The following is a 17,768-nucleotide window of genomic DNA, read 5'->3' as shown; positions in this document are numbered from 1 at the left end:
AGTTAAATTTCTCAGTATTATGTGAGAAATATTAGTATTAAATATTAATGCCAATATTAATATATGATAATTTTATGAGATCTACCCATCTTGACCTCTTACTTACACTTTTCACTGTGAAATCTCTGATGGTCCATTCTGGAAGAACAACTTCTGACGTCATTGCCACAGTTATGTCCCCATAGTCCTGAGCTTGCTTGGAGGGCCAGTATTCCTCACATTTGGTCTAGAATAAAGTTGCATTTTTATAAAAAGATTCAGATCACACCATCTGCCATCACTAAAACCTCACAAAGGGGACCCGATAATGAAAACTGGCATCAGGGGACTGAAGCCGTCCCTTAGTTGGGTTCCGTTTGAACCTTAGAATTCTTTTTCAAATTTACAATTCCTGCCAACTCTTTTAAAACTGGGAGCTTTTCTCATAAAAATCTAGATTTCTGGCTTCTCTTTACAAATCAGAATCAGAGTATTTTTTAAACACCAGGCCCCCATTTCTGCATGAAAATTGATTCAGAGCCAAGCAGCAGCTGTCCCCTGACCTAGGACACAGTCCCCATCCGGCTCTCTTTGGCCCCTGGAGCAGCCACTCCACAACTGTTCACTGAGCTAATCTCGGATGGGCCCCCAGCCCCAGGCAGCTGGAAGAAATGCGGACCTATCCCAATACTTTCAGATAAACATCAGCTGTAACACAAACATGCCGATAAAGAGGACCAAATTAAATCATTTTGGGTCTTTGATTTCTATGAAGTTGGTGAGCAGATGTGAACGGAAATAAAAACCAGGAAATGACTGCTAAGAATATCTGAATCCCCACTTGGCAAATGACTACACTCTCTCTCTCTCTCTCTCTCACATTTTCTCTCTCTCTCTCTCTCTCTCTCTCCCTCTCCACTTCCCAAGGTGCGCTCTACCGCAGGTGGTTTCCAAAACTGATTATCTGACTCACCTGAGAAGTTTGTTTTGTTTTAAAAACACATGCCTGGGTCCCACCTTCAGAGATTCTGACTCTGACCGCAGGATCTGTATTTTTTTAGAGATCCAGGTTTCTAGACCACTGCTCCAAGAAAGAACCCAGGACTTGGATACACATTGACAAGGAGCTGATTCCCAGTTCAGCCTCTTACCAGCTGTACTTTTGCTGCTACTTTGTGGGCAAGTTCTTAAACGCTCTAAGCCTCAGTTTCCCCATCTATAAAATGATAATACCTGGCAAGGTTGTTACAGGAAAGAAATGACATATGTGGAGTATCCAGTGTAGAAAATACACTGGCTCCCTTCCCCTTTCACCCAGGCCAGTCACATCCACCTCCATCCCAACTTAGGATGAACAAGCGCCCATCTGAATTCATCTTTGTGTTCTCCATTAATTTAGCCACATCATTTTTGTTTGTCTAACAGACATTTATGAGATATTCCATGTATAAGGCCCTGGACTCAACAATATTATAAAGTTTACTTGTATTTATAAAATAAATGTTCTTTCATTTCCATAATGGCCTGTTCTCCTGATGTAAGAAGCGGGTAAGGAACCCAAGCGTCACAGGCAACATGAAGACGAGCATGATCTCTATGTAGCTTTCCCTCCTCCCTCCCCAGCTCCTAGCAGAGGACTTTACACATTCCAGGGGCTGAATAAACATCTTCCAGCTTAAAGCGAAATAAAGAACATTAAAAGAAATGATGCCTGAGGGGTTCCCACTATCACCTAGGAACTGTCAGAAATGCAATGCTGGATTAGAAAGGTGCAGGCAGACCACCCTCCAGGTGACTCTGATGGACGTTAAAGTTTGAGAGCCACCAGCCTGAGGACTCAACTCCTATCTCTCAAGTAACAAACCTACATTTAAAAAAAAAAAAAATTCATGGAGCAATATTAGGTCCCATTCTTCAGGCACAGGATTTTTGAATTTGAATTTAGCATGTGTTTTTCAGATCTCACATCCATTTATGGAAACATGGAATATTCCTACTAGAAGAAATCTTATCTTTGATGGGAATGGCAGGGGATTTCTGGCCATCACGGGGGACAGGGGCTGCTGAGCTAGGGATAGGCCTGAGATTTTGCTGAAAGAAAGAGTTCCAGTGCTAAAAACTGAGTTTGAAAATCACCAGGTTGATCCAATCCCTCGCCTCACAGATGAAGATGCTGGTTGCTTGGAGACATAACGGGCTTGTCCACATTCACGGAGCTGTGTCGTGAGCAGCACCTTGCTCCAGGCCTAGGGGACCTTCCACGGCACTAACCCATCTCCTGCTACTTCCTAACTCCAGCAGCAGTGACTTCATAAACAGACGACATTGATATTTGTCCCCAGAAAAGGGTAACAACAGGCCGGGCGCAGTGGCTCACGCCTGTAATCCTAGCACTCTGGGAGGCTGAGGCGGGTGGATCGCTCAAGGTCAGGAGTTCGAGACCAGCCTGAGCAAGAGCGAGACCCCCGTCTCTACTAAAAAAAATAGAAAGAAATTATATGGACAACTAAAATATATATAGAAAAAATTAGCCGGGCATGGTGGCACATGCCTGTAGTCCCAGCTACTCGGGAGGCTGAGGCAGTAGGATCGCTTAAGCCCAGGAGTTTGAGGTTGCTGTGAGCTAGGCTGACGCCACGGCACTCACTCTAGCCAGGGCAACAAAGCAAGACTCTGTCTCAAAAAAAAAAAGAAAAGGGTAACAACAAAATAGAATTTTTTTTTAACGTTTCTCCTAAGGGGGAAAAAAAAGAAAAGTTTCTAAGAAAAAAAGTGCTAATGTTTAAGGGGAAGAGTTTTTTTTAAAAGAGATAAATGGTTTTTAAGATACCCTTCTACCACCATAAAAAATGATTTAATTTTAAAATTTGTTAAAAAATAAAAAAAGATACTTACCCTTCCCTGTTCAACACATTTGGTCAACATAATAATGGCATATACATTTTTCTCCCAAACCATACGCCAAAAATCTTTTAAAGTGTTGGGTAAAGGTCCTTGTGTGGCAATAAAATCTTTCTTGGAGTGGTAGCCCTAAAAATGGACAACAACACACATTCAACCTCAAAGAAACAGAAAGAAGTGCTCTGAGGCTGCGCCAGAATGGCCCAGGGCTAGGAGACCCGCCCCACTTACAGGCATGTAGTTGGCATTGATGTAGTCATCAGCTGAATGGGTCTGGATGGAAAGTTTGACACGGGAAATATCATCTGTGACATTAAAAGAGAAAAGGTCCTCATTAGAAGCAAATGTGTTAGTGAAGCTGTACACAAGAGAGAAGAAAAAAAGGACAGAATGGCAACACTGGGATTTGAGTCTTCGAGGACGTTCGGCCTGTCATTTCACACAGATGTCTGCATTTAATCCTCACGGTCACGCTATGTGACTTTGGCACAGAGAAGTCCAGTGGTCACCAGGGCAGAGCTGGTGAGTGGCAGGGCCAGGATTTGAACCTGGGCAGCCTGACACCAGGGCCTAATCGCTTAATCACACGGGACACATTCTCAGAGAAAATGAACCTGTTACTATTAGCATCCTTGGGTGTCTGCCATAAGTCAGAGAATGTGCTAAACAATTGTATTTACTCCTCGAAACCACCCCACAAGCCTTTACTGTGCTATACAGATGAGGAAACTGAAGGTTGCGGAGATTAAGTGACTTCTCCAAGTCCTTGTGTCTAACGAAGGGCACTCAGAGTTCAAACTGGGTGTCCCTTCCACTACGGCAGGGTGGATACCCAGGTTAACCTCTCCACCTGCCTCTACTGCCGTGTAAACACCTTGTTATAAAAAGTACCAAATTCAAGAATTAACTGAATGTATAAGACTACTATGAGTGGAAAGGTCTCAAACACAAAATCCTCATGTTTTCTAGATATAATTGTCATTTCAAACACACACACACAAACCTGCCCAGCTCAAGAAATGAAATAACATTAGAATTCCAAGTGTCAGGCGGAGCCATAAGCAGCACCACCTAAGTGTCCCTGTCTTGACTGCACCATCTCACCCTCCCCTGGGAGAAATAATAGAACAACGCCAAATCCAGCCACCAACGTCTTAGTCAAAGCTTCCCAATGACAACACCACCCAAACACCAAATTCCCAACTCTCACGGGATCCGAGGCCTCCACGGAATTCACAAAAACAGGCCCATCCTCCCCAGTTAACCGCACCAGGGAGGGGCTGAGGCAGCTCCCAGCAGCCTAGTTTTTAAAACGTTTACCCCTTGTCAAGCACAGGGGAGAAAAATGGAGAGAAAGAACCTGGGAGCTACAAAATGCTGCCTCTAAACACAAGTTACTGTTTTAGTTCAGAAAAGGAAAACATGGCTTTAAATTAAAAAGACAATGTCCCGATGTAAAAATGACTCACAAAGCCTATGGATTTCAGCTAAATCAGACCCTGGCTGTGATCTACTTACACTTCTCTCTGTGCCCTAATTAGCACCCAGAAGAGAGACCGTGATGAACTTTCCATGGAGAAGTATTTACATTTCATCTAATGGTTGATGTACTAAATAATTCTCGTTTTAAATTCAATTTGCTATTATCCCTGTTGGTTGGGTTGTAGACATTGTTAATTCCCCAAAACAGGAAAGAATCTAAGTATCACTGATACTTGGCTATAGATGCACTCGGCCCAGCAGAGGTGTGTTTGCATAAGCAGAAGTGCGACTCCCTGCGTTCTCCCACCGCCCTCCCTTGTTCCAGAACTACAGAAATTGAAATAAAGGGGCTGTGAGACGAAGGGGTTAAGAGCAGGACTCGGCCTTTTCCCTGAATGAGACAGACAGACCTGGCCCAAAGCCCGGCTTTGCCATTACTACCTGAGAAACCTTGGAAAAAAATCACCTGAACACTCTGTGCCTCACTTTCCTCATCTGCAAAGCAAATATTCCACCCCCTACTTCGTAAAGTTGTTGTGAGAATTAAATCAAATGCAATGCACCTACATATAGCACTCAGCTCACAGCGGTGACTGATGGGAGGCTATGGCCGTGGCTAGTCACTATCACTGGTTCCATCCCCCTCGTCCACCCTGCTGGAGAAGTGACGGCCAGGGACAGGAAAAAGGGATGATGCCGTGGAGAAAAGAACTTACAGGGCAGGACATTATTGTAGCGATTCTTTCCTCTATTCTCAGCCAGTTCAGCCGCATATTTAGGTTGACTAATTCCAACAAGCTTCAGATCCTGAAAACAAAATACAGGAGTTGTTCCTTTGTTTAGACTTCAACTCTTATTCATACTGAGCACAGAGCAGGACAGAACCGAGTGGGAATGCAGAGGTGTTATGGGTGAAATTGTGCCCCTAAAAGATACAGTGGGCCAGGCACTGTGGGGGACACCTGTAGTCCTAACTACTTGGGAGGCTGAGGCAGGAGGATCACTTGAATCCAGGGTTTGAGTCCAGCCCAGGTAACAACGCCCTGTCTCTCTTTTAAAAAAAAAAAAAAACTGGATTTCTGAACCCCAGTACCTGTAAGTGGGATTTTATGTAAAATGAGGTCACACTAGAGAAGGGCGGGCCCTTAATTTAATATGAGCGGTTCCCTGATAGGAGGAAAAGAGACAAAGAGACACGGAGGGGAGGCGGCCATGTGAGACGAAGGCAGAGAGCAGAGTGATGCGGCCGCAGAACCGCAGGAGGCCTGGAGGGGCCGGGAGCCAAAGAGGCGAGGAAGGGCCAGAGATTTAGAGGGTGTGGCACTGCCGACACCTTGATTTTGGACTTCCGGCCTCTAGAACCAGGAGACAGTAAATTTCAGTTGTTTCCAGCCACTGAGCTTGTGGTGCTTTGTTATGGCAGCCCGAGAAAACTAATAGAGAGGTTGCAATGGAAGAAAAAGGACAATCTTTGCCTTCCAGGAGCTTACAACCTGCAGTGTAGACGGAAGTAACAAATGTTACAACACGGCAGAATTAAACAAATGCTGGATATTGGTAACCAGCAACGAGCCGCAGGTGAAACAAGGCAGTCTGAGGACACGGGATTCCAGTCCTCCTGCGGAGCCTGAGAAAGCCCTTGCAGAAGGCGGCGTCTGTGCTGTGCTGAGTGCTGAGCAGGATCAGAGAGGGAGAGCAGAGACTTGGGGCAGCACAGGAAGCACAAGGGTGCTCCAGGGTGCTCGTACATCCTGAGCAAGGCTAGTCCCTGGGCTGGCCGGAAACAGAGCGTGGGGTGCCGAGACGCAGACGCTGCCCCGACGACGTCCTTCCGCAGGGCTTCACGGGACCCCACGAGCCAGCTCACAGCACAGTCGTCAAGCCCCAGACCTCTACATGCCCCATCTGGCTTCTTTCCCCCTCACAGTTTCCTAATTATTCTAGTTAACAGTCCCCTAACCTGAATTCCCAGTTTCTATGTCAGTTTTCCAACTTTCAGGAAAAACACAATATTGATAACCACATACCTCATATTCCTCTGCGAACCCACAGTTGGAGTCAGCTTGCTGTTTCTTAAAGTAGGCCTCAAAATTCTCCACTCTGATTAACTTGGATCTAAGGAAACAAAACATTTGGGGTTTTTACATATAATGAAGTTCGTACTGAAAATACCTAAATACAAGTTATAAAAAAAAAAGTAAAGAGGTTACTCACTTTTTAGGTCTTCATCATAGAAAGGAAAAGAAAAAAAAGTAAGCCATTAGAAAGACTCATTCTTTGGAGATGACAGTAAACATCTTCACAATAATTTGGGAGTATGGGGGCCAACGTCATATTATTTACAAACCACTAAAGCGTATATCAGGAAATCTGATTTCTAGATCCTGTTGTGTAACTGACTGGCTTTGTGACTTTAAGTAAGTTCTTCTCGGCCGGGCGCGGTGGCTCACGCCTGTAATCCTAGCACTCTGGGAGGCCGAGGCGGGTGGATTGCTCAAGGTCAGGAGTTCGAGACCAGCCTGAGCGAGACCCCGTCTCTACTAAAAATAGAAAGACATTATATGGACACCTAAAAATCTATATAGAAAAAATTAGCCGGGCATAGTGGCGCATGCCTGTAGTCCCAGCTACTCGGGAGGCTGAGGCAGTAGGATCGCTTAAGCCCAGGAGTTTGAGGTTGCTGTGAGCTAAGCTGACGCCACGGCACTCACTCTAGCCTGGGCAACAGAGTGAGACTCTGTCTCAACAACAACAAAAAAAAAAAATAAGTAAGTTCTTCTCTCCTGTTAAATCTTGATAATCTATTCAATTATTTTAATCATGAAATATATATTTATTGGTAGAACAGAAGAACGTGACAAAGAAGGTAGCTTCAGGAGACTAATAAAACATAGATTCCCTGCAGAAAACAGAGCAAGCAAGGAACTTCAAGATGATCACGGTCAAATGTGTCAATCAGGAAAAATGACAGCAAGTTCCATCAGAAATTCCCAAGATAGTCACTGAACAGATTGAGAGACTCAATGTCTTAAAAATAAAGCTCATATCTCGAGAGACTTACTTAATTTGAGAAAAGGACACTTCATTGTTCTTTGCATCTTTCCTGTTTTGAAAGAAAAGAGACCCATTAGACCAAAAAGGCTCAATCTGTGCTTTTCCCTTTCGTGTATCTACAAAATGCCTTTTCTCCAGGCATCAGTTCGTATGTGACACTAAATCCTGCCCGCTAATACTAAGCTTAATGTTCCAAGCAGCAAACGCTGACTACAAATCTGTGAAGTTATTTCCTTTAATACTACCCTAAAAGTATGAAAAAAATCAAACTCAAACAGCTTTTAGGAATTTCCTTGCAAATACGTATCAGAATTACCTTACTGTAAAGCAAGCTGTTATTTCGTGCTCTGTTTTTGAGAATGCTTTTCTGATAAGTTAATGCAATAAGCCAAAAAAACATATCAGATCCAGTGCAGGCAAGCTGGTCAGGCACCTGCACTCTCCTACATCGTTGACTAAACTCCCCATTGGTGTTTATAAAAATCTTTCCGGAAGGCAGTCTGGTAGTATGTATCAAAATTGAAAACAGGCATTCCCACTGACCTAGCAATTGCCCAGCTTGGAATTTGACCTAAGGAAATAATCATGAATGTGCCCAAAGATTTAGGCACAAGGATAAGTAACTATAGCAAAAACAAACAAAAACAAAAACCCTGAAAATTGAAAATACCCAGGAAATTGGTTAAATACACGATGGCACTTCCACACAGTTGAACACTCTGTAGCCACTTAAAATGATGATGAAATGAAGCTGCCCACAATGTCTCAAGTGAATAAGGCAGGCTAGACACTAACGTGTATGATTCCATTTGTGTGTGAGTTCTGTAATCACATCGAAATATTAAGAGTAGTTTTGGAGTTCTATGTGTATGCTACAGTTATGGATCACCTATTTATTTTTGTTCTTTTCTGAATTTTTTACCATAAGTATGTATTATTTTTATCTTTAACAAAAAAACAATAAAGCTCTTTTACCCAGCCACTGAACTCCCTCCTCCCCTCTTCCACCCTGCAGAAATCAGAACTTAATATAAAAGCTATGCAAAGCACCTTATTTATTCAATGCTCCTCAGCTTCATGAGTTAGGCAGTTATTATCCCCATATCATAGGTGAGGACATAAAGCCTAAGCTTCCTAACAGCTAGTCATAGATGGAAGCCGTGTTCAAACTTAGCTAACCCTAAAATGAAGTCTCTTAACACTACACTATGAAAAGGAATGAGAATGCGCCCTTTGAAAGGAGCATCACACTCTGCAGCGTCTACCAACGGCCTGACATCATGGCTGTGATGATGGCTTTAAAGTCCCCCGCTGGAGTACAGATGACACGGCATTGGCCAGATGGTGAGCACTGCGGGTGACGGGAACATGGCGCTCATCATACTATCCCTTCCCATTTGGAGAAAGTTTGAAATTTTCCATAATAAAAAGCTTTCTTAATAAAAAGTAAAATATTATTATGAACATGAGAAGTATCACCTTTTCTTTCTCCAGAAGATGAAGCCTCCCACAGCTACAATAACCAGGGCGCCGAAGATACATCCAAACACCGCTCCACAGATGACACCTGGGGAAGTCCAAATGGGAGACACTGCAAGAGGCGTTCAACGCAGGACCCTATGCTGCAGTGACAACCAGCCCGGGCCCTCACACCAGAGGGTTTGGGGCTGTGGGGGTAGGTGTACACACACACACACACACACACACACACACACACGAGGTAAATAGCTTTGGACTATTTCAAACTAGTCTAAGTTCAGTCCAGCTAGTTTTGCACCTAAAACTCAGGAGCCGGTTTCTTCGTCTCCAATCCATCACCAACTGGATGGTCTTGAGAAAGTCCTCTCCAGGTCTCAGTTTCCTCAAGCACAAATTTAGGGAACTGGGCTAGATCAGTTATTTTCTTGCCACCTCTGACTTTTTGAGACCAGCATCCCCATACAAATGAGCAGAGGTACCTACAGCACCATGCTCAGGCAACGTGAAATCCATTTGTTTACTAAGGGAAGGGTGTGGGGACTCCCTAAACTTTGCTTCTGGGGCAGGAATTCTTTCCTACACCCAACAACTACACCCAACACAAACTAACAAACCAGTTGGTCCATTTGTCTCTCGCCTGGAGACAGGCGATATACCCCCGCAGGTCCCTAAAGCTCCTGTATCACTTAGGTCCGTGTGACAAAGAGTAGGAGCACTTGACAAGGAGTCCAAGACCAGAATTTCTGCCTCTAAAGCTACTGTGTGACCCTGGGCAAGTTACTCCCCTCTCTGGGCCCTAACAGCTTTATTTCTGAAAGGGGCTTAGACAAGTCAAGTTCTGTGGCTCCTTCTGATGCTAATATTCAAGGATTCTATGCACCATGTCACACCATGTGCCTGGAACGTGGGCATGTAAGTGACCACCCTGAGATAACGGGACCGAATAATCTTTGCAGATCGGAAGGCAACTGGCACTCAGAGAAGGAGAGTGTGGGCGCTGGGCTGTGGGACCTCAGAGGAGGAGCTGAGGGAGCCTGACAACCCAGGGACATCTCAACTTCTGAGACGGAGAGCCGGCCACGCCAACCCTCCCAGGGTTCTAAGGGAAGCGTGTAGACATCCAGCCTTCTGTGGAGCCCTGGAGCCAAAACCCACTAAATTGGCTGTTTTCCCTCTACCTGGATCCTGGGGCAAGAAAACGGCATCTGAGTAGCGACTGAAGGACACGTAGCTCTCAGCCCCATTGATGAGCCCGCTGTTCTGAGGGTGAAAGGTGATGTTGGTGAAGCCAGCCACACAAGCCCTGCGGGTGACAAAGAGCAGAAAGAGGCAGCTGAGACATGTCTGGCGCCCCAGACGCACAGAGCTCTGCGCTGACGAGGCTCAGCCCCCAGAGAACAGGGACGGGAAAACGTTACCGGTAGGAGCCCAGAGGCTCCAGCTTCCCGTTGTAATAGCCAAGTGTGGTCGACTCATTCCCAACGTCAATTTCGTATTTCGAGACTTCAGACGAGCCCTGAGAATGTCCCTTTTCTTCTGTTCTGATGAGGTATGTCACATAAGTGTCTGAGGTTCCCTTTTTGAAATCTTCATACGTATATTTCAAGACGTCTGCAGAAGGGTGACCGGCTGAGAAAGGCACACAGAAGGAAGATCATGAGAAAGTGATGGATGACAGAGGGTTAAGCCTCCCCATACCCAAAAAACGACATGACGCTGGGTGGTAATGGTGTCAGCTCTGTCAGCACCGCTCTATGCCAGTTCTAAGTGCTGTACCTACACTAACTCATTTCATCCCCACATGTCATTGCCTAAGCTCAGTATCCCCACTTCACACCTGAGAAAACGAAGGCACAGAAAGCTAACAGGACCAGCCCAAGGTCCCACCGCCTACGAGGTAGAGCTGAATTTCCAGCCCAGAACGTCTGGCTGGGAGCCTGTGGTCTCACCCACCACAGGCTGGCACCGGGCAGTCTCGTCACCTCCCTCCGTGCGATGTGTTGGAAACCATCACAGCAAAATGACAAAGAGCTTGCAACAGACCCAAATAAAAAGACAGAAAGGGAGAGGGGTCCTAACCTCGCTTTTTGAAACTTCGCCACAGGTTACTAATACAAGCACATTTCTACCCTGCAGGATCCCAGTCCCTGCCGGTGTGCCTGGTCCCTGCCTTGCTCAAGGAGACGAGAACGAGGCCACAGGAGCAGAGACCGGGCAGAGGGGCCACTGCATCACTCACATTTCCTTTAAAGAATCCTCGAGGCCTTGTGCAAAGCACTCACGAGCAGGTACCAAAGACACTCAATCGTCCCCCTCTTACTACCAAGGAATGTAACAAAGCCCTTTAAGGAAAAGCAGCCTTTAATCCACCTCCTCTCTCAGCTACCGGGATGCTCTTTACAAGTTCCTGCTAATAAACACAAACCTTTTTCTGTTTTTTTCCAAGATAAACTCATCCCCTGAGGATGATGGGTGTGTGTCTCTGTGTGTGAGAAAGAGACAGAGCTCATTTAGACTAAAAGGCCTTCTGAGATAAAAGAGAAGGAAAACCTAGATCACAGGCCAGCAAGTCACAGGCCACAGGCCAAATCCAGCCACCCCCTGTTGTGGTAAATATCAAATGGGAATGGCCCCGCTCATTCTTTATGTATCTTCTATGACTTTTTTCACACTACGGTGGAGCTCAATAGCTATGACAGAGACTGTAAGACCTGCAAAAATTAAAATATTTGCCATCTGGCCCTGCGTAGAAAGCGTATCAACCATCAGCCTAACAGCTCACCATGCCACCCCCCGCCCCCGCCCGTGTGAGTGGGGCTGCAGTGGATTGACAGGCATGTATAGGCATCACTAACGTGCTTCAGTGTGCACAGAAATGGCCCCGGTCACAGCATCACTCACAGACTGTTTAACCCACGGAGGCCCCGTCCTTACCTTCCCCAGTGGTGAGAATGACAGCGTAGGCTTTGATGGGTCCATGGCTGGCTTCAAACCCACTGAACTTGACCTTGACTGAATTGTGGCTGACAGATGTAATGTTAGGGGATCCATCTGGAGGAGGGGGGTCTGGAACAAGACAAGACAAACTACGATCACCCAAAATTTAAAACCAAAGAAGGAGCAAAATGATAAGGTAGAGAATGTGCTGCAGTGCCCTCAAGATCTGACCCTGCTCTGGGAGCTGCACGCTGGGCTCATGCAAAGCCAATCTAGAAGCAAGAGGCAGGGAAGGAAATCGGTGACACGCAGACACAGATCCTGGGAATCCTGACCAGCTCAAAATGACCCCTCCGTGTGTCCAGCCTCATGTCCAGGGTGGGTGCCCAGCAGCCTTGTTTGATTTTGTTGTTATTGGTGCAGTTGTTGTTTATAACACTATATGCGTTTATTTTTTACAGATTTATTGAGGCATAACTAGAATACTACCAAGGAGGTAAAGACTCACACAACAAAAACTACAAAACACTGATGAAAGAAATTAAAGAAGACACAAATAAATGGAAAGACATTCCATGTTCATGGATTGGAAGACTTAATATTATTTAAATGTCCACATCACTCAAAGAGATTTACAGATTCAATGCTACGCCCACCAAAACCCCAACGGCATGTTTTACAGAATAGAAAAAACAATCCTAGAATTCATATGGAATCATGAAAGACCCAGAATAGCCAAAGTGATCTTGAGAAAAAACAAAGCTGGAGGTCTCACACTTCCTGGTTTCAAAATATGTTACAAAGCTGCAGTAATTAAAACAGTATAGTATGGACATAAAGACCGACATTGAACTATGAAACAGAACAGCTCAGTAGCTTATTAATATGAATTCCAGGGAAATATAAGTCTTGACTGAATATCTGATAATAGTACAAAAACGTCTTTTTAAATTTTTTTAAGTGTAGTGCTAATATTAACATGGCTATGTTTAACAGAAAGAAAAAAAGGAGTCCCTATCTTGAAGTAATACACACTGAAATATTTAGAAATAAAGTTATATAACGATCAGGACTGGTTTCAAAGTATCCAGAAAGGGAAGGGAGGAAAGGACACAAATGAAACAAACAGGCCAGGTACTGACAGGTGTCCCACTGGGTGAGGAGGGACACGTGGGTTTCATCACACTATTCTCTACTTTTGTGTATATTTGAACATTTCTATAAAAATGCTTTTTTTTAATGCAGAAAGGAAGCTCACTACTTAAAATGTGGCAATTAGATATTTTGTAAAGAAAAGGAACCTTTTAGAATGTAAAAAAATGGGTCCCTCTTACTCTGCCTTTTGAGACTGGATTTCTTTAGAACAGGAAACCAGTCTATACAAATAAAAGCAAACATTTTAGAGGAAATAAAAAAGAAAAACAGATTTCTAGGCCACACTCTCAGACCCACCGGGGCTGCCTCTCTGGGGGGACCACGATGTTGACTACCCACCCCCTGCCACGAAGCCCACCTGTGATGCCAGTGATACAGGTGTTTTGGGCAGGAAATGCCATCTTTTCACAGGACACAGTGGTGATGCTGATGTTGTACGAGGTAGAAAAATTCAAATATGTGACTTCTGTCCTGTACTCGGTGCCATTCTCGGAGGAGCAGCTCTCCAGGTGTGTCGTGTTGTCCCAGGCCCCGCTGCTAATCTGCAGCTTGAAGCCTGCGTTGGCGCCAGGAGGGCAGGCCCATCTGAGAGCCAAGGCTGGCTCCTTGGGGACCACGTCACAATGGAAGGAGGCCACGGATGCGGGATCTGCAAAGCAAGCACAGCGCAGCGTGGGATGCTCGAACCTTCGCCTTTGCAGACACTGAAACGTGGGGAGCAGCGGAACCCAGGCCCAGCCGTGGCAGGGAGGCAGGTGTGTGGTGCGGTGGGAGAGGCAGAGGCTGACCCTGAATCGGGCAATGCCAAACTGTGCGACCTCAGGTCAGTCACCCCGCAACTCCGAGCCTCAGCTGCAGGACTGCTTGAGGATTAACTCAGACAACAGGTGTCAGTCACCAAGCAAGAGGCCTGGACGAGCCCAGGGCTCCACGAGAGGCAGCTGTACCGTATGTGAGTGGTCGCAACTGCCTCACTTGCATTGTCTCGTTTTGCAGCTCTCTTGGCAACCCTCCTGGAACAGCTAAGGTTCACACTGCCCCATTTTGCAGATGAATCGACTGATCACCTAATTTGCTGAAGATGACATGGCTGGTAAGTATCAACACCACAACTGGATCCCAGGCTTTCTAAATCCAAATTTAGGGCACTTTCTATATACACAACATGCTGAACAATCAATGGCAAATGGTATCAATTTCTTCATCTTTAAAATGGGGTATTATCTGTCTTTAGCTAAGGGCCAATGGAGTTTTCTTAAGCACTAACATCAAACTGATGAAATGGAAATTAATACACTGGTGGAGAATATTATCATTAATTTAATGTCACAGAATTTTAGAGCAAGAAAAGCTCTAAAAAGGCACCTAACGCAACTCCTGCATTCTCCACCCGAGGCCTGGAAGGGTACCCTGCCCAGCGGACCAACTGCTACAGCTCCTGTTCCACCCACTCCTGGTCATAAATGTTCAGATAGATTTTTTTTCTCTTGCTGCAAATAACTGTAGCTAAAGTAAGTATCAGCAACGGAAGCTGCCCAAATACCAAAGATGAGAGCCTAGACCAGGTGGGATGGAGCCTCACTTAGCAGAGGTGACCCAAAGCTGCAGCGATTTCTTTGGCCACCCCATGTGAAAGGTCAGAGGCCATCGAGGTTCCAGCTCCAACGCTACCAGGAAAACTGACCCAATGAGACCCCTGCTTCCAAATCAGCCTGAGCACATCTGAACAGCCTGGTCTCAGGAGGGAAGATGAGGGGAAAAGGCAGCAGGGAATGAGGTGGTACCCGGGTGCCAAATGACAAAGGTGCCACAGCCAGAACTGTGAGCAGAAATGCCCACCACCGTCTACAAAAGCTTGCCTGGGCTGCTCTCTGAAAGCGTCCTCTGTCAAACATGAGGCTCCTCCCTTTATCACACTTTTTGAATTGTGAGCTGGGTAGGGATTCAAGAAGGCTGAAAAGACTGAGCATCATTTTAACAACTTCCTTTTCTTCTCCTTCAGTGTAAAAGCCAAACCAGGAACTGCATGGCTGGACATCACCTGTGCCCTGGCCCAGCATTGCTCGGGCGGGCCTTTCTCCTGCCCCACATGCTCCTGCTTCCACGGCTCCACTCCTGCCACCCCAGGCTCTGGCTCTTCCTCCAACACAGCAGGCAGACGCCAGCCCCAGGGCCTTCGCACTGGCTGCTCCTCTGCCTGTAATGCTCTCATGCCCTGATATCCACATGGCAGGCTCCTTCCCTTCCTTGAGATCTTTGCTCAATAGTCACCTTTTCATGGAGGCCTCTTCTGAGCACCCTATAAACATCTCGTTTCCTCCTTCCAGAATAAAAGTTCCAAGAAGGCAGGGATTTGTCTGTCTGGCATATTGTAAGTGCTCCATATAAATATGTGAAGAAATGAGGACATCGAGACAGCACTAAGAAGCTAATATAATGTCTCGGAGAGCTGGATGTCTATCACTGCACACCATCTGAAACCTAACTACAGACTGCGGAGGACCTGCCTGCAAGGTCAGCACCCCCTGGGAAGGGGTCCAACAGGCACCTGGGACCACTCACCTGTGCAGAATGACGCCCTCCCAGGTGTCAGTGACTCAGTAACATCCCCCACTCGTGCAAAGATCTCCACGTTGTAAGATGAGCCAGGTGTTAATTCTGGGACTTCAATGTAAGTGACTCCAGTGCCCGAGTCTACTTGTTTGACACTGCTGGAATTTCCAACTTGCTGGATAAGAAGGCGGTAGGAGTACGTGGCAGAGGCTTCATCAGAGTTATTCCACCTGAAGGCTGCTGTTGTGGTGTTGGTGTGTATTTCAATGCTGGATACTTCGCTGGGCCCTTGATTTAAAAAAAAAAAAAATTTTTTTTTTAAGTAAAAGTATGAATTAGCTAGAATTTCAGGACTATTTTATTTACTACATCCAAAAATACCCTGGCTCCTTTTGGAAAGAATGATCAAAGCTAGTATTTGCTGGCTCAAAAGATGAAAAATTTCCCAAAAAGACATTCAGAAAATAATTATACAGACTAAATCTCAACAGAGGTACAGTTTTTTAGGCTTCTTTTAATACTTCAACTTTATTGGAAATATATATTAATATTTTAAGATGTAATTTCTAATCTGTTTTTTAAATCTGACAGATAAAAGAGAAAAACACACTAAAAATGTTATTGTAAACTAACATCTCTACCATGTACTTAGTTCAAATATTAGCAAAACACACCTATTGCTGTTGTAGACAAAGTTCTCCATCGAACGGTACCTTCTAATGCCAACATGACAAGAAGTCTGTATGCCCCAGGAATGAATGGAACAGTTATGTTCTCCATTCCCACAGAATCACTTCCTGCTTCTAAAGACAATTTCAAGTTCACGTAGCTTCAACACCAGTGTCCCGAGAGGACAGCAGAACCGTTGCCGAGACCGATGTTTTCAACTTCAGCAGTTTCAGCTTCAGGTTCAACCTGGAGCCCAGAAACACACTGGCTCCTACCCCATCGTCTACCCAGTGCCTCCTCCGAGAGAACGTCAGGGAGACCCTCCCTAAGAGGGCATCCCAAGGGACTTACGTGTGTACTGTGCAATGGAGTTGGCGTCCCCTGGGACATGGTCCACCTCAGGAGAGATTGTGATGTTATATAACGTGCCCGGGATCAGGCCCTGGAGAGGGAGCGCTTTGTGGGACGTGCTCGTGTGGTTAGAGCCGTGCTCGGACTGTACGACTACACGGTAGACGTACTCAGAAGCGCTGTCTTCACTCTCCCACTCCAGCCGCATCTCGGTGGTGGTGATTCCGACCGTGCGGATGTCGAACACTGCACTGGGGGCTGGCCGGAGGAAATGAAGGCAAACGAAACCTGTTAGTGACCCCCCATGATGTCCAGCTTCATCCCCAAGTGTCTGTCGAGAGAACCTGCTGTTTTGCCATCAAACTCTCAAATGCAATCACAAAAGGAAAATGTCTCAAAATTGAGGTGAGAAATGCACACACTCGCTTCTTTCAGGAATTCTGGCTCTTCCATGACACAGATGAACCTGCCAGTTCATCTTACCAGTTTCTCTGGTCTTTCGCCTTTGTCATAAAAATGACCCCCTCAAGGGGTCGTCTGGAGCCAAAGTCCTGTTCAGTTTCTTGATCTGGGTGCTGGTAGCCCAATATGTTCAGTTTGTGAAAATACATCCAACTGTGCACTGAGGGTGTGTGCGGTTTGGGGTATGTATATTATATCTCAATAAAAAGGGCTTTTTTTTTTTTTTTTTAGATCACTCACTCAAAAGAAAACACCTTCCTGTGACATAGCCTGTCACACTGAAGAGGAAAACTGAAATGGAGAGCTGACATTTACCAAATGTTAGCATTTAAGTTCGGGTGAGGAAGGGAAGAAAACACATGTGCCCTCCACCCTCAAAACCGGGAGTCAGAAGTGGGGTCCCCACAGGAGCCCATCCTATCCTCTGGCCACCTCGCCCCTGCACCCTCAGCCACCTGTGCTGTAGGTGCCTGCATCTATCTGGGCCCAGAAGGAACAACAGAAGCAGGGCCTCTTTTCTGCCCTTGCTTTCAAAACCCATCTTTCTTTACCTGGCAACCAAGGTCACCTCCAGGGAGAGGAATTGGGTGGCTGGAGGACAAGAAAAGGAAACGCTTTCACTGTAAAAACACTTTGCATTTTAAAAGTACCATGTGTATACTATCTACTCTAAAATTAATTTACAATTTTTTAAGTGGGTTCTCCTTAAAGGGAGGCAGCTTGGAGAGCCTTGTTTCGCTACCTGC

General features: G+C 45.7%; 1 protein-coding gene across 1 annotated transcript in view; it reads right to left on the bottom strand.

Moving 5' to 3' along the window:
• The window catches only part of PTPRJ (protein tyrosine phosphatase receptor type J), a 147,065-nt gene that overhangs the window by 7,160 nt on the left and 122,137 nt on the right, over positions 1-17,768 (bottom strand). The window contains exons 9-22 of the mRNA XM_069470569.1: positions 16,561-16,818; positions 15,550-15,828; positions 13,346-13,636; positions 11,830-11,961; positions 10,314-10,524; positions 10,074-10,198; positions 8,896-8,983; positions 7,424-7,465; positions 6,577-6,585; positions 6,390-6,477; positions 5,079-5,169; positions 3,112-3,185; positions 2,875-3,009; positions 107-226 (exon numbers count right to left, since the gene is read on the bottom strand). Of these exons, the coding sequence (XP_069326670.1) occupies positions 107-226; positions 2,875-3,009; positions 3,112-3,185; positions 5,079-5,169; positions 6,390-6,477; positions 6,577-6,585; positions 7,424-7,465; positions 8,896-8,983; positions 10,074-10,198; positions 10,314-10,524; positions 11,830-11,961; positions 13,346-13,636; positions 15,550-15,828; positions 16,561-16,818 (1,943 nt within the window). The remainder of the gene's footprint in view (positions 1-106; positions 227-2,874; positions 3,010-3,111; positions 3,186-5,078; positions 5,170-6,389; positions 6,478-6,576; positions 6,586-7,423; positions 7,466-8,895; positions 8,984-10,073; positions 10,199-10,313; positions 10,525-11,829; positions 11,962-13,345; positions 13,637-15,549; positions 15,829-16,560; positions 16,819-17,768) is intronic.

This window comes from Eulemur rufifrons, chromosome 6, assembly GCF_041146395.1.
Source record: "Eulemur rufifrons isolate Redbay chromosome 6, OSU_ERuf_1, whole genome shotgun sequence".
NCBI lineage: Eukaryota > Metazoa > Chordata > Mammalia > Primates > Lemuridae > Eulemur > Eulemur rufifrons.
Note: the sequence above shows the minus strand (reverse complement) of the source record. Positions and strands in the feature narration are given on the sequence as shown.